This window comes from Montipora foliosa, chromosome 12, assembly GCF_036669935.1.
Source record: "Montipora foliosa isolate CH-2021 chromosome 12, ASM3666993v2, whole genome shotgun sequence".
Taxonomy (NCBI): domain Eukaryota; kingdom Metazoa; phylum Cnidaria; class Anthozoa; order Scleractinia; family Acroporidae; genus Montipora; species Montipora foliosa.
Window position 1 is genome coordinate 11,340,547 of NC_090880.1, and position 15,000 is coordinate 11,355,546.

The window sequence follows — 15,000 nt, forward strand, 5'->3', positions numbered from 1 at the left end:
TAATTAGATACTGGAACTCCCGAGAGCAAAGAATGTTGTTTCTTAATATGCTTACCATAAGGATATTTTTTAGCCCTCGAGGTGAAAGGAAGGTTTGGAAGATTCCTTAGTCAGATTACCAGTTAACAATGGTTGATAGACATGGGCTCCTGCTGATAGTATATTTACATAAAAGCAGTGATATGGGAATTTCGCGTCTCAAAGAATACATGTACCCTTTTTCATGGGGGAAATCGGAGACACTCCAGTGCTGAAAGCCATTAACTTTCTTTTCGTCCTTCTTTGCATCATTCCACTCGAGCTTCTCAGCCATTTTGAAACTTTGACCTGTAGCACTGTGACATGAGTGGAATAAAGAAAAGATACCTTCTAGTTTGCATGATCTTTCGAAAGGGCAACTGGTACAGGTTTACGTACTTGCCTCAACTTTCAACTTGAGTTGCTCGATCTAACCGTTGTTGACTCTTGAAGCGTGATGGGAGCCAATTAAACATTTCTTCTAACTTCAAACAAACGTCGAAAGCTCATTTTTCTGACTGAGTTGTCTGTTTAGAAACTTGGATATGTCCAGGTTTGCACGCAATTGCGAAAATTGCGAATTTTGCGAAATATCGCAAAAATCGTAAAAAAACCTTAAAGATAGGGAAGACAAGTCCTCGTTGGGGACTTATCTTCCTCTTTCCATGATCAGCTTTTACGACTTTTGCGATTTTTCGCAAAATTCGCAATTTTTGCAAAAATCGCAAAAATCGCGAGTTCTAGTTGGGGACTCGTCAGAGTCTCAGTTTTCAGCTTTTACGTTTTTTTTTTCGAAAAATTGCAATTTTTGCAGCTGTGTACAAACCCGGACATAAGGGAAATTTGCAAGCACGAAAACAAAAATTATTATATTGGAAAGTTCCAAACAGGTTCTCATTAACATGAATCAATCATTCACTGTTTGACATGCTTCGAGTACCATCCTGAGTGCGAGTACGAATTTCCAATGTCAATCCTATTAACATCTACAGAACTTTGCTGAAACAATCTTTTCTCACTTATCTGGTCATATCTGGGCTCTACTGATAACATGAACTAGTGAAAAAAATGATTGCCTAAAGAACGCAAAGTGCTAGAAACTTTAGACGCGTCGTTCTTCGTCGTGTTTTTCTTTGGTCTGCAAAGCTCAGTTCCGCCGCTTTTTCGAGCGTTTTTTAGAGAACCTGGGTTACGGTCACACTTGAGAGAAACACAATGAGCTTACCATTTAGCCAAATAATCCGGATGGAATGATCGTTGCATGAAGTTAAGCGATTTTCCGAATTTAATGACCAACCGGGTGAGAATGGCGCTTACCATATCATTTTACTACTCTGCAGTCCCGCATATTTACTCCATCATGTGAGAAGGGCTTGCAAACGGAACTATTCTCGCAAGTGGTATATAGGCCATTTCCCGAATTCCATTCCGAACTTTAATAGAGGACTCTGGAGTCTGTCCACAATTTCCTAAAATATTTTCCGGAAAATTGCCTTTCCATTTGACCTCAAAGCGAAATTTCCGGGTTTTTTCAGTGGCTAAATGGTAAGCACCCACAGTGTAATACTAGTGTTGACACTACTCTAGAGTCAACTCTCTGGTTTTAAATTCCAAGGGAAACACTGATCAATAGAACTTGATTTAACACTAGTGCTTATTCCGTAATGTTAATATCGCAACCAATAGCTGTCCACGTGCAGCACGCATTTAAAAACATTCTTACCGTTTTAGGACATACGAACAATAACGACATGTCGAAGATTTCCAATTCTCCTCTGAATTTTAATTAACGTCATACCACATTCATTGTTGGACAGTTGGCACACCTCGAGACAGCCAGTGACTTGAAATACATGTGCAGTGCTTACAAAAATATAAACTTTTATTTTTAAGTAATTCTCTGGCGTTGTTGGTTGCGTATGCATCCTTTGACTCAGCGATTGTTTCGCAGCGGCTTTACCAATGATGAAGGGATCCCTTAATCTCTTTTCTTTACTTTCATGCAGTGAACCCTCTTCGACCTGTTTTCATGAATTTCACAAAAGCCATCAAATCAAGATAGATCTCCTATGATCATAACAATTAAAATTTCAGTATTTGACTACCTTTAGTCAAAATGTGACAGAAAAGTCACGAACATTGAAAAAATGCCGCAAAAGTAACAACAACAACAACAACAACAACAACAAAACGCGATTCAGTTGTTATTCGCAGTTGGTTCATTTGTCCATGTTCCATGGTTTAAAATTTGAGATGGACTAGATTTGAGATGATGGGTTCTTAAACGTGTGGTCTGGTGAGACCTGCATTAGGCACTGATGGAAACCGAAATTTAATTCAACATTTTTTTCGCTTATCGAAGCAATGAAAATTCACGAATAAAATTAAAATCAATTGACATTACTTAACGTAAACCCAAGTGCTCAAAGAGGGCAAGGAGATGTTCAAGCGGCATGCCATGAAAGATGACAAGTTTGAGGACAACATAAGAAATCGGAAAAAAATAACATCAGTTGAACAAGCATGTTGTTACAGGGCGTTACCACAGCTCTTTTTTAAAGAACTTCTTGAGTCGAAGCAGCCACAGTGGCTGTAAAACTTGTCATTTGACTAGAATTCGCTATGAACACCTGGCCTTGTGTTTTTTAATCAAGTGATCGCAAGCTCCGAGATAAATAATTCATGATCTTTGATCAAAGAACCTAATGACAGCGATTTTCAACCTTCTGTTGCGAGGCGTAACAGTTAGCAACATGTCGAAACCTTAACCGAATTTGTTCGCTGTTTTGGCCGCTTTTTCAAGGCCAACATGGGGTGTATGTCAGCCGTTCGTGTTTTGAGTGAATTTCTTGTTACGAATTCCGTTTACGTTTAGTTGAAGTTGTTTTATTAATTTTCCTTTCATGTTCGTGTTTCAGTGCCAACCCCCGCCATCGTATTCATGGCAGTTATCGGTGGTTGTTGCCTTCTATTGCTGATTTTATACCAGTGTTTGAAGGCTGGAATGTTTTTTAAGACTGAGCCACCGGCTGATTCACCCGAAGAGAAAAGTGGTTACGCGGAACTCGGCGAAGCGTATGGCACCGAAACAGATGATGATTATGTTGGGCCATCATCGAAAGCAACCAGCCGAAGAAGTAGCTTTAATACAAGTGGGAGCAAGTCGGATGGTGATCTAGCTTTGGGAGATAGCGCATCAGTTTATGGCTACGGAAAATATTCGGATGGAGAATATAGTCCGGCCGACCCAAGACGCGCTGTATCTGCTTATGGAGAAGCAATTGATATCGGTCAAGAGGAATTTCTCTCTACGGCGGGAAGACTACAAGTGTCGGCAAGCTATGCCCCGACAGCAGAAAAATTAGCTGTAACGGTTATCCGTGCGGAAGATGTCCCGACAAAACACAGAGGAGGTGCTGCCAGTGTTCAAATTCGGGTTGTGTTGCTACCAGCAAAGAAACAGCGTTTTAAAACAAAAGCAAAACCATCAACAAATCCGAACTTTCATGAAACCTTTACATTCAGTCGTGTTGCTCAAAGCGATTTGCATGAAAGTGGCTTGAGGTTTAGATTATATGGCCACGAAAAACTGTCTAGGGATAAACTACTTGGTGAATTAACTATTAGCGTTACAGAATTCGACCTGGAAGGCGACGGAGAAGCACTATGGCGAACACTTACTCCAAGAAATGCACTAAGTGTAAGTTTGATATTTTACGAGTATGAAATTATTCTCAGGCTGTTTACAATATCCTTAAATTTTTCTGTTGAAGTGATCTCTGAAAAGGTGAATGAGAAGGAAAACTTTCGTGACTGGTTTCTTGCCCAAGGGAAAAGCTTTGAAGGTGGTAATGCAACAGCTTAATACAAATACTCTTCTCTGTTTCTCTAGATTTTCCAGTTTATTCCTTGACCCTTCGAATACAATGCTTTCTGACTCTGTTGGTGCAAAGATATGGATTTTGAGACTTTGGGATGATGGGTTTATTGTACGACGGTCTATATCTTTATTTTATCAGCAGTAATAATTTTATCGTGGTAAACGTTATTCGAAAGAGTGCTCCTCAGTCTTTATTGTAAATTCACACAAATATAAAGAGCGGAGCAAACCATATGCAAATGCAGGAGATTAATCATGTGGAACCAATGACAAGGTGGTGTATTTTAAACAACCATTGTTCACTGATGGTGACCTATGACGTCCGCGTTAATAGAACACAGTTCTCCAATGTTGATCGAAAGAACATTCTTTTAATCCCTTGGAAGAAAAAATGCTTTCTTTTATTGTACTTTACAATATTAAAATTTTGAGTAAATTTAGTTGGCGGACCCAATTTTGCATTAAATTCAAAACCAGCTTGTTCTCTAGAATTGTCTTGTTTGCTTAGGTCTGAAACAAGAGCTTACATGACAAGCACAAAGTCACAAACAAAGCCATTATTATAAAATTGTCCATATCACCATGTTGGTGTGCGTTTCGGTTGTATCACCTCTCTGAACAGCCACAGCCAAAGTTTTCGAGATTACCGAAACGGAATTGTACAAAACATACAGCCCTGACATGCACATGGATACAAAAACAACCGATTCATTATTCTATATCCGTGTTGTGTCCACCAGTAAAAGAGTCAATACCTAAAATGAAGCTGGTAAAGCAAAATTAGATTGTTCCTTTACAGAAACGAAGATAAAGATGCGTTTGTTTCCATTGCAGGCTTCTGACTCATTGTACGATTTGTCAGACACTGCAAGCGTCAAAAGTTACGGATCCTATGGTTCGGTATCTTCACTTGCAATGGCGCAAAGCGGGGCTCCTGAATTACTTGTATCACTCTGTTACCAATCACTCACTGGAAGACTCACGGTGGAAGTATTGAAGGCAAGCAGTTTGCGAAATGTTGCAATGCAACGAGCACCAGGTATATAAACTCTAAATTTTACTTTGAATATATTTGGTTTTATTTTAAGCATAAGTGTTTTTTTGCGCCTAATCCGCCAGTCTTTACTTTGGTTAAACTTTGAAGGAAAGAATTACTTCTTCATGTGTGGGACTCACTGTACGTGATAAAAACTTTAAAAAAATTGTTTTTCCAAATGAACATCGTATATTTCACACCACTGCACGAGACAGGCGTGGATCCGCTAAAATGATTGACATTCGGAAACTTCCGTCGGAAATTATATTAAATATTAGGCTTGTTGGTTAGCATGTGTGGGCTGGTTGTGTGGGCGGGCAATAAGTCATCTTCAACGCATTGACGTCTTTCACTTGTCATTAATATGATTCAAAGATGAAAAACTAGCGTGGGCAACAAAAATGAGGAAAGTGAAATAACCTCACTGCAGATAACGTGAAAGGCGCTGATCGATCGTAATTGGTGGAAAGGAAGAGTGGCATCTTTCCCCGTTATACAGCAGGTTCGAGATCGGACGATGTTTGTTGGTCACTCATTCATACTGTAATACCGAATGAATAGAACTTGAATAATAATGTCCTCAAAATTTGGTCTAAAACTGAATGAGGCATAAAGATAACCTTCCAACTAACCGCCACACTCATTTAGTTTCTTCAATCTCATCTGAAATTCTGTTCATCTTTATGTTAAATGTATGCGATATAGGCTGATTTAAAATACAGCATGGCAAAAACAAGTCGGTAAACTAATGCATCAGCTGATTTTTGAAAGGTTCTCGGGCATTAAACCATAAGCTAATGACGTAGATCATCATATCCAAAACTGCACTAAAACCACAACGCTCTAATTCAGCCTTGGAATGTAATGATATGTGGATTCATCGTTACAAGCTAAATGTTAAACATAAGGGATCATCATATACACGCTGCAGTTGACTCTCGGGAAATAGGGGCTATCTCCAACTCAAATAGATCTTGATGATTGCCACAGTGTTGCTTGCTAAATCAAATGTAATTTTATCCCAGATAAAAACTTCTCTTTATATGCAGAAAATTTATTTTGAATATGATTCAGGAAAGCTAAAATCGAGCATGAAGACAAAATATTTGGTATTACGTTTCCTACCGGACGGTGTCTTCCTCTTATCTTCCCCGGCGATATTGAATTTAGTCCAATCAATGCCTGATTTGCTTGATTAAATTTGTCGAGAGTCAGCCGTATGCTGTGTAACAGTCACACTGATTTCTCATTCACTGACAGATTCATACGTGAAAGTGACTTTGTTGTCATCTTCTGGCAAGCAAGTTGCAAAAAGTAAAACTACCATTAGGAAGAACATGGCAGATCCAGAGTACAATGAGAGTTTCATGTATGAAATATCAGAGAAAGATCTGCAGCTGGTCACTTTGACTATAGCTGTGATAACAATATCAAGGGCAAGGAAGAAAAAGGACATGATTGGTTGGTTTTCGATGGGAAAAAATTCTAGCGGGCAAGAGGAGATCAGACATTGGAACGACATGATACAAGAAAAAGAACAAAAAATAAGTCGCTGGCACTCTTTGGCCGATGCGTAACCAATAAATGATCAGTTCTAACTTAAAGAATTAATTAAGGCGACGAAAATCAAACTAAAAGATGTGTGGGTTAAAAATAAAATGAAATGTAACTTTTATACAAATGAAGATAGTAAATTTAACCAGAAAAGTTCAAATAATTAGCTAGATTTCAATTGACAATTTAAATAATATATATTTAAATTAAAACAAATAAATTACGTAGTTTGTTCTTCCAGTCGTCAAACAAAACTTATTCACAACGCTTTCCACTTGAACACGTGACCGTTTAATACCTGTATTCTTGTTTCCAGGATCCTGCCAATCTGAGTAGGAGAGAGTCTTTAATTACTAGAGTGTAGTTCACACGATGACTCAAACTGTTAGATCGAAAGTCGATCCTGTCGCAAACTAAAATAAGTAAAGATGGAATTTATGGCTGAAATCTATGGAGTGTGTCTGAGATCGTAAGAAAATCGCCTTTAAGCATGCTTTAATAGGCTACTATTATTGTTGATATGAACGTGATACCCGTAACAACGGCGTACTTGGTCATTTAAAAGCAACAGCCTCAGCTATTTATTTATTTACACATTTATTTTTACATTTATCAGTCACCTAAGATGTACAAAATCAAACTTATCTGTTGCAAGAGACTCTTGATGAATGTAAAATATACTGTAACTCGATAAACGTATTTAAATATGAATAAAGTCAAAACATCACTGCAGCGTCTTTTCTTACGAGGGATATAGTGTGAAAGCGGGGTTATTTTTTTAACATGTGAAAGAATTTCTTAATTAAACAACTGACAGGCTCTTCAGGCTGCGTACAAACAGTCGGCTTCATCTAATTCCGGGCGAGGACAGAAACCGACAAAGCCCTAATCGGTACATGACATTTGTGCTTTCACAGCCATCAAAAATCAAGACGTTCGCAAATATCCTACTCATATTGCACTTTTCATTATAACCACTGTAGACGCCTGCGACGGCTTCAAACTGAAAATTGGGAACCATACGTCCATCAGGACATAGCTTGATGCTACTCTGGATTGTGGAATCATTAACTGTACCTTAAAGAAACAATTCAGACTTTCTTTGAACTTTCTATGAAAGTAACTTAAAAAGTTCTATTCAAAGAAAGTCCTTGAAATGTAGTTTTAAACATGAAGACGCACTGTAAAAGGCGTTGTACCTTACGCAAATGCTGCTGATTTGTTGATCAACCGTTGACGCATACAGTCCTCTGTGATAATTTGTGCAGTAAAAGAGCCCCTAACAGCGATGTGTCCATAACGTGTTGTAAGATGTTTCCTCACCCTGGAAATAGCTTTTATGACTTCTTGTTGCTGTTTTTTGATCGCCATCTTGGATAATCAGTTATGCTTGAATAAAAAACAGAGCCTGACCCCTTTCATGATGCGTCTCCATGTTTAAGCTACATTAATAATTTTCCAATTATGAGTAGCATCAAGCTATGTCTGATTGAGGTATAGTACCGATTGTCAGTCCGAAGACGTATTATATGCACCGTTGTATATGTGGGCATATTTTTTTTGTGGATAAACAGCGGTTCATTCACCGTCATATACAATTATTCCAGTTTCACATGCAGCATTAAGGTGGACAGATATTAGGGGCCATGTTGGAGGGACATGTTGTAGCGACGAAAAACTTGTGTAGTGCACACTGAAGCGACATGTAGCAGGGACGTGTAACGGGGACTTGTGTCCCGGACAAAATGACAACATGTGCACACACATGAAAGTGTTGTGGGTACATGTCCCAGGGATATGTCGCAGCGACATGTTCCCTGGTGTGACTGATTCTTTTATAACTGTGCAACAACAATTGAGAGGATACTTTGTCCCCGCGATGTGTCTCATGAAGTTCCACTTTGTGCAACGTCGCGGGGACAAAATATTCCCCAAATTGGATGCACAATTATGAAAGTATCAGTTCACAGGATGGGACATGTCGCTGCAACATATCCCTGGGACATGAACCAGTAACATGTTCATGTTTGTGAACATGTTGTGATTTTCTCCGTACTACATGTCCCCGCTACACGTCCCCTGCTACATGTCGCCTCAGTGTGCACTATATGACAAGTTTTTTGTCGCTGCAACATGATCCTCGTGTCTGTCCACCTTAAAGCATAAAAAAATACAGATACGCTTAACAAGAAAAAATCATCAGCGGCACCTAACGTATCCTTATTTTCGAGTGATAGGAAAAGTTATATAATGGAACTTTTTTGTGTCAATGGAGACAAACAAATCATGAATTTTTTTATCGTTTAAATATCAGATTATCTATTTTGTGGAAAGTACGATGATTTTACATTTTTGGTTTTAATAAATGTTTCTTGGTTTGTGACTTAAACGAATAAAACGATTTGCGATTGCAAAGCAGACATTTGGCAAAAAACAAATAGCAACAGCTGCAAACATTCAAGTGGCCAATCAAAACGCAAGGCAAAGAAATACGGGTGATGATAAAACCCAACGGTGAATAATTGACTTATGCAGACTGAGGTGAGAGTTTATCATTCCTGACCGAAAACTGAGGCGTTTAACACACTCGCAGATTTGCTTTATATTCTTCATATCCTCCTTAAGACGAATTCAATAATTCTTTATTCAATTAATTTCAATTCAATTCTCTCTGTGCTTTGAAGAAGACAAAGAGTGTCTTCTTGCGTTCTGTGAAACACAACTACTTTAACATAGCGTAACGGGCATTTGTCCCTTCATGCTTTATCATTATGACGTACTTTTTCGTCTTGCTAGAGATCGAAGAAGATCTGAACCAATGAAAAACAGTGGTGTAGCAGGTCTCGCGTAACGTGTAATTTGATTGGCTCGATACCCGAGCTGATAACCGAGATTGAGTGAACCAATTAGAAAGCTTCAAAAGCAATATCAGAGGTCGAGAATTTAACAATAATATAATTTATTATATGACTAGCTCCGTGAGCGGGCAAGATGAACCAAATCGCGCGCTCTGATTGGCTACCCGAGCGGGCAAGATGGAGCGATACTGCCCGCTCGGGATTTCTCGCTTGGTCCCGCAAGATCAAAGATCATTTTTTGGTGTTTTAAGTCATATAATAAATCCTTTATTGACCAAGATTGTTCGGTCAAGATGACTGGATATTGGCCTCGTTCTTTTTTTGCGTGTTTATGGACCTCGACTTCGTCTCGGTCCATAAACACGCAAAAAAAGAACTTGGCCAATATCCAGTCATCTTGACCTCACGCTTGGTCAATAACCCATACATATGACATGTTGTTGATATGACGACGATTTTGTTCGTCCATTTCTGCTGTGAATCAAGCCTTAGAGTGAAATCCAAATGACATATTATTTATTGCTGGTCATTATTTTGCAGATACCTACGTGAAAGTTGCCATGTTTAATTCCATAGGACAGCAACTGTCTAAGAGCAAAACATCAATACGGCGCAGTATGTGTGACCCAGAATATAACGAGAACTTTGTGTTCCAGATTATTGAATTTGAACTACCAAGTGTTAGCCTTATGTTTTCAGTTGTCAACATTAAAAAAATGAGGCGAAAGGAAATCATCGGTTGGTTCTCTATGGGACGTGATAACACTGGAGAAGACGAGGAGGCGCATTGGAAAGAAATGATTGAAGCGAAGGGGCAACCCAGGAAAAGATGGCATATTTTAAGCGCTGTGGATTATTGAAACAATCTAGCTGTATTTCATTCCTTGAAAATTTATTTATTTATTTATAAAGAAATGTGTTAATCTCTTTAATATTTATCAGATATACTTATATTCAATGGCGAAGTCCATTTTTAATGAAAAGCTAATTCCATTTTTTTGGAGTGGTTGGGACATCTTTCCACTCCTAGCAATGTTATGTTTGGTGTAAAGGTTATTTTTGAGAGTTTTTTTATGGCACTGATAATAACTGTTCCTTTTATTAAAGATATTCGGTGCGATAAGCTAATTTTTTATTGATATTTTGTTATTAGTTTATTTACCCTTGCTGCCAACAGGGGCAAGGTAGCAATATTTTAAAGCAAGCGCACCTATTCATTCAATGCGAGTGAAGGGGCTTTAATATTTAAGGATTAGTGTCTTTAAAAAGTTATGTTTCCATTAAATAGGTTCTTGTTAACGAATAACGTGCCTATTTCGTAATAGTGTCTTTTTCTTCTCAGTTCCGTTCAAGTTTAACATTTTAATCAACGTTAAGAAGTTATTTTACATTTGCTATCCTTGAAGCTATTCATAGAAAGAAAACTGCATGAACTTTGAGAGGCAAAGTTGTGCAATAGTTCGGTTCATGTGAGGTTCACTCTCTTTTAAAGTAGCTCTATAGACCGCTTTCACAAATGGCGACCACCTTAACATTCTTTTGTATTTATGTTAATTAGACCTACTGGCCTCATTTTGAGACTAATATTCTTTTGAAATTTGCTCGTTGTAGCGAGGCTTGAAGGCTTATCAGCATTAAAGCAAAAGAACATTTTATTTTGCCGCCATTATGAAAGAGGTCTATAGTATTCATTAAAATTGAGTCACGTTCGAGTCAGTCAAACATAACGAGAAATATCCACTGAAAACGTAGCATACAAACTATAAGAGCTTTAGGACTAAAAGCGTCAGTGAGCTTTTGATGTTTCTCTTGGTCTTTAAAATGCGGGTAATCTAAAAAAACAAAAAGAGAATTCGTAGTTAATGTTTCCTTCTTCTTTTGTCTTCGCTAACAATATCCTTATCCGGGAAAAATCTCTTTTTTTCTACTTACTGTGATTAAGTAATAGTATTTTGCAACTCAACTTCGGCCGTTTTTTTTCTCACGGTTGTATGCAATTCTGTTTCCTAACCTCAAAACATCGAATTTGTAGTGACAATAACTCATTCGCACCCACTTTTATCATTGATTTACCATTTGCAAATGTTAAGACAGTTTCGAAGAATTCATAAGTTTATATAATACAAACAACAATGTTCTCCCAAACTTCACCCAGATCTACGAATCCTGTATGATCCAACCTTTCAAAACATGACTGCCATTAGATTACCCAACTATTTTTTTTTCCTCCAGGACCGGCAGAGTACAAAGCACGATTAAGCCAATCCTAGATGACTGAAAACATAAATTGCAGATTTATTTACTGATTAAACAAGAATCTTCACACGATTTTTAGCGTTCAATTTTGTTTTCCTTTAGAATAAAATTCATATTATGGCTGGTATTCGAGGACTGGCGTTAATCGGCTTTTGGAAAACTGGACCTGGAGGATGTAACTTCCGAGAAGAAAAATCCGATCTCCAGAGGGGATTTTCCGAGTTCTCAGTGGGTTCTGTCAACATTTCATTTCATATGTGTATATCATTCTTACATTCGCTCACTTAGGTGGTTGGTGGCCGCGTCTCAGACATGATTTAAGGTGACTTTCGCGATGCAAGTTATGAGCTATGCTGTCAGTCGTTGTTTGACTCTGTAGCTGCGTGATGCAGCTCGAGTCAAAGACCAACATTTCACCCTTGCTCGCCATAGTCTCCAGTAGCTCAGTGGTTAGCGCATCCGACTAGATCACAGAGGGTCGTGGATTCGAATATCATCTGGGGCTCGGATTATTCCGAGTTCCCAGTGAGTTCTATCATTTTCATTTCGTATGTGTATATCATTCTCACATTCGCTCAAGTCGGACATACTTGGAAAAACTCTGGTCGTAATGTGTAATCAAATGGTAACAGTGAGATCAGGAAATAATTTCTCTGGTGCATCTTCGGGCGAAGTGTATAATTGTTTAATGTAATTTCGCGCGATAATTAAGGAATAATTCAATGTTTGTCGTAAAATAAAACGTTTTAGTCTTGGCGTCCATTTTAGGTCGGTATTAATCGAAATCAGGCGTCCAAAAATATGTTGTAATATCTTGCACCTTTTTCTATGGTGCTTCCCTCTCCTCCTTCTCTAATTTTTATTTATTATACCTCTCAGATAGTACGTGCACTGTGATTGGCTAAATTAGCGGGCCGTATTTTACAGTAAAGCCCGCTGTATAGCCCGTTAAATTTGAAATTTCGATAAAAAATTCTCTTATCTAGCAAGTTTTTCATGTCGTTTCCGTTCCATAAACTTGTAAACCTGTTTGAATCTTGCAAGCAGCTATTTCAAACAGCCAAGAAGATTTAGTTTTTCGGATTTTGACACGGCAATCTTTGTGGCAGGTGAACCTTCCGCTTGACTTCAACTACAGTTTCGAATTCCTCGCCCGCACGCCAGCTTAACCTCAGAGATATAATAAATATCTTACCAACCTCGTTTTCTTGGTCGTGCTGGAAGTTACGGATCCTCGCTTTTTCCCCGTTGATTTATGGCCATAAATGAAGGGGAAAAAACTCGGTCCGTAACTTTAATACAGTACGGACCTCGAACACGGTTTGTAAGAGGTATTTATTTACATTTATATTTATTTATTGAATAATAAATAATAATAATAATAAAGGAATCTATATAGCACTTGTAAAAAATTCTAAGCGCTTTACAATAATACTTAAAATAATAATACGTAAAATTTCAATAAAAGTATCTACCAGCTCCTAGAAAAAAATTAAATTCTAATCTAATCTAAATTATAGGCAGAATGCATCTTGAAATAAATAGGTCTTCAAATTTGATTTAAAAACATTGATAGTTTCTCATTGTCTAATTGAAAGTGGTAGTGCTCCATAACTTTGGGCCAGCCACTGCAAATGCTCTGTCCCCAAATGTCTTAGATCTTGTTTTAGGAATAACCAGGTGTTGTTGCGGATCACTTTGCAGAGGACGTTTACAAAAAATGGATCCCAGGTCCATGGACCACACCTATGGACCCGGTCCATGAACTACCCCTGTGGACCACCCGTTATTTTGTAAAGTTTCAAGCAGAAAAATCTTTAGATGAAAGAGAGAGTGATTGTCACACTTATCTGGACAATTTAAGCATGAGCCCATGACTAGGAGTGAACAACTTCCATATTAAGCCAATTTCAAGGCAGTTTTGTGGACCAATCTATTTATAGACTACCTTTTCCGCAAGAAACAAAGACAGTTTCCGTTCGGTGACGCTATGACGTCAATAAATTGTGGTCTGTGAAAACGTCGTTCCTAGGTATGGGCTACTGTTTTAAACATTTGTCTCTGATAGACACCTATACCACCTAATTTGTAGTTGACCACTCCCCTAGCGGCTTTTCAGGGTGAATAAACAACACTTTGTGGGGAACTTTGCCAGACCGCTTTTGCACATATACCTACATACTACATGGTATGTGCTCCTGTGATATGACCACGCAAACCTCGTCTAAGCGCGAAGATCTTCTCGCACAACCTTACGCGGTTAATTAAGAAAAAAACAAATGACAAAATATTTCTTCGGCTGTTACAGGAACCTATGGTTTGTCATCCTTATCTGAGAAGACTAGAGAGTCTAACCATTTGCAGATGTCATTGCAAAGGCAGCATTTTCTTCTCAGTTATTTAAAGAGCCTGTGTGCTGGTCCGGCCGGGGTTGTGATCCCCCGACCTCCCGCACAGTTGTCTGATGCTCAACCAACTGAGCCAACCGCTGGGTTGAGTCCAGACCTACCAGCATGGCATAAGACATGCCAGGCAAAAAAGGCATGCAAAACATGACCTGCTCCCAACTGGTTGGCTTCAGTTCAGTTCAGTTGGTAGAGCATTGCACCGGCCTCGCAGAGGTCATGGATTCGAATCCAGTTGGAGCTACCTGAATTTTTCATGTCTCTGCAAGAGACAATAATTTTTGCTTAAATTGTCCAGATAAGTGCCAGGATGACTTCTCTTTCTCATCTAAAGATTTTTCTGCTTGAAACTGTACAAAATGAGGGGTGGTCCACAGGGGGGTCCATGGACCGGGTCCACAGTGGTGGTCCATGGACCTGGGGTCCATGTTTTGTATACATCCTTTGGTGAATAGTTGCTGACTATTAAAATGTATCACACCCACACTGCCATGTTTAGGTTTAGGGTAACTAATACCCCCTTCACACCAACTAAACATGTTTAATTAAACCAGGTTTTAAAAATCTGAAACCAGTAACAGAAATCTGGAAAACAGGTTCTTGGACAGGATTTAAATAAACTCAAACACAGTCTGTAATTTTCACCTGAAGTGTAACAGAGAAAAGGCAGTAAAAAGCTTTTACGAGAAAAACAATTTTAAACTATGTTTAACTGAATAGCTTTTAAACATGTTTATGCTTTGGTGTGGATGGGACATAAGTCTAGTAGGATATGGGGGTAGTTGAAGAATTAGTTTGGACTTTCCAAGTTCTCATCTGTTACAAGGACGGTTGTTACACGCAATTTATACCAATGTATTTAACTTCATGTTCATTGATATAACTAGCACGGGTTTTAGCTCCAAGACGATGTCAAAGCTGTTCCATGAATCAAGATAATTTAGCCAGCATTGACTGTGTATTGTAACTGTAAAGCACTTTGAACGACAACAG

General features: G+C 38.5%; 1 protein-coding gene across 4 annotated transcripts in view; it reads left to right on the forward strand.

The window, feature by feature from the left end:
• Nucleotides 1-14,948, forward strand: part of LOC137978455 (synaptotagmin-16-like) — a 19,009-nt gene extending 4,061 nt beyond the window's left edge. Inside the window, exons 1-4 of one of the 4 annotated variants that reach the window (XM_068825385.1) lie at nucleotides 2,680-2,834; nucleotides 2,937-3,718; nucleotides 4,733-4,937; nucleotides 9,887-14,948. In XM_068825385.1, coding sequence (XP_068681486.1) covers nucleotides 2,828-2,834; nucleotides 2,937-3,718; nucleotides 4,733-4,937; nucleotides 9,887-10,206 — 1,314 coding nt within the window. In that variant the 5' untranslated portion in view covers nucleotides 2,680-2,827 and the 3' untranslated portion in view covers nucleotides 10,207-14,948. Of the gene's footprint in view, nucleotides 1-2,679; nucleotides 2,835-2,936; nucleotides 3,719-4,732; nucleotides 4,938-6,194; nucleotides 7,216-9,886 lie in introns of those variants that run through there. The other 3 variants (XM_068825386.1, XM_068825383.1, XM_068825384.1) reach the window with 3 other exon arrangements.
• The last annotated feature ends 52 nt before the right edge of the window (nucleotides 14,949-15,000 follow it).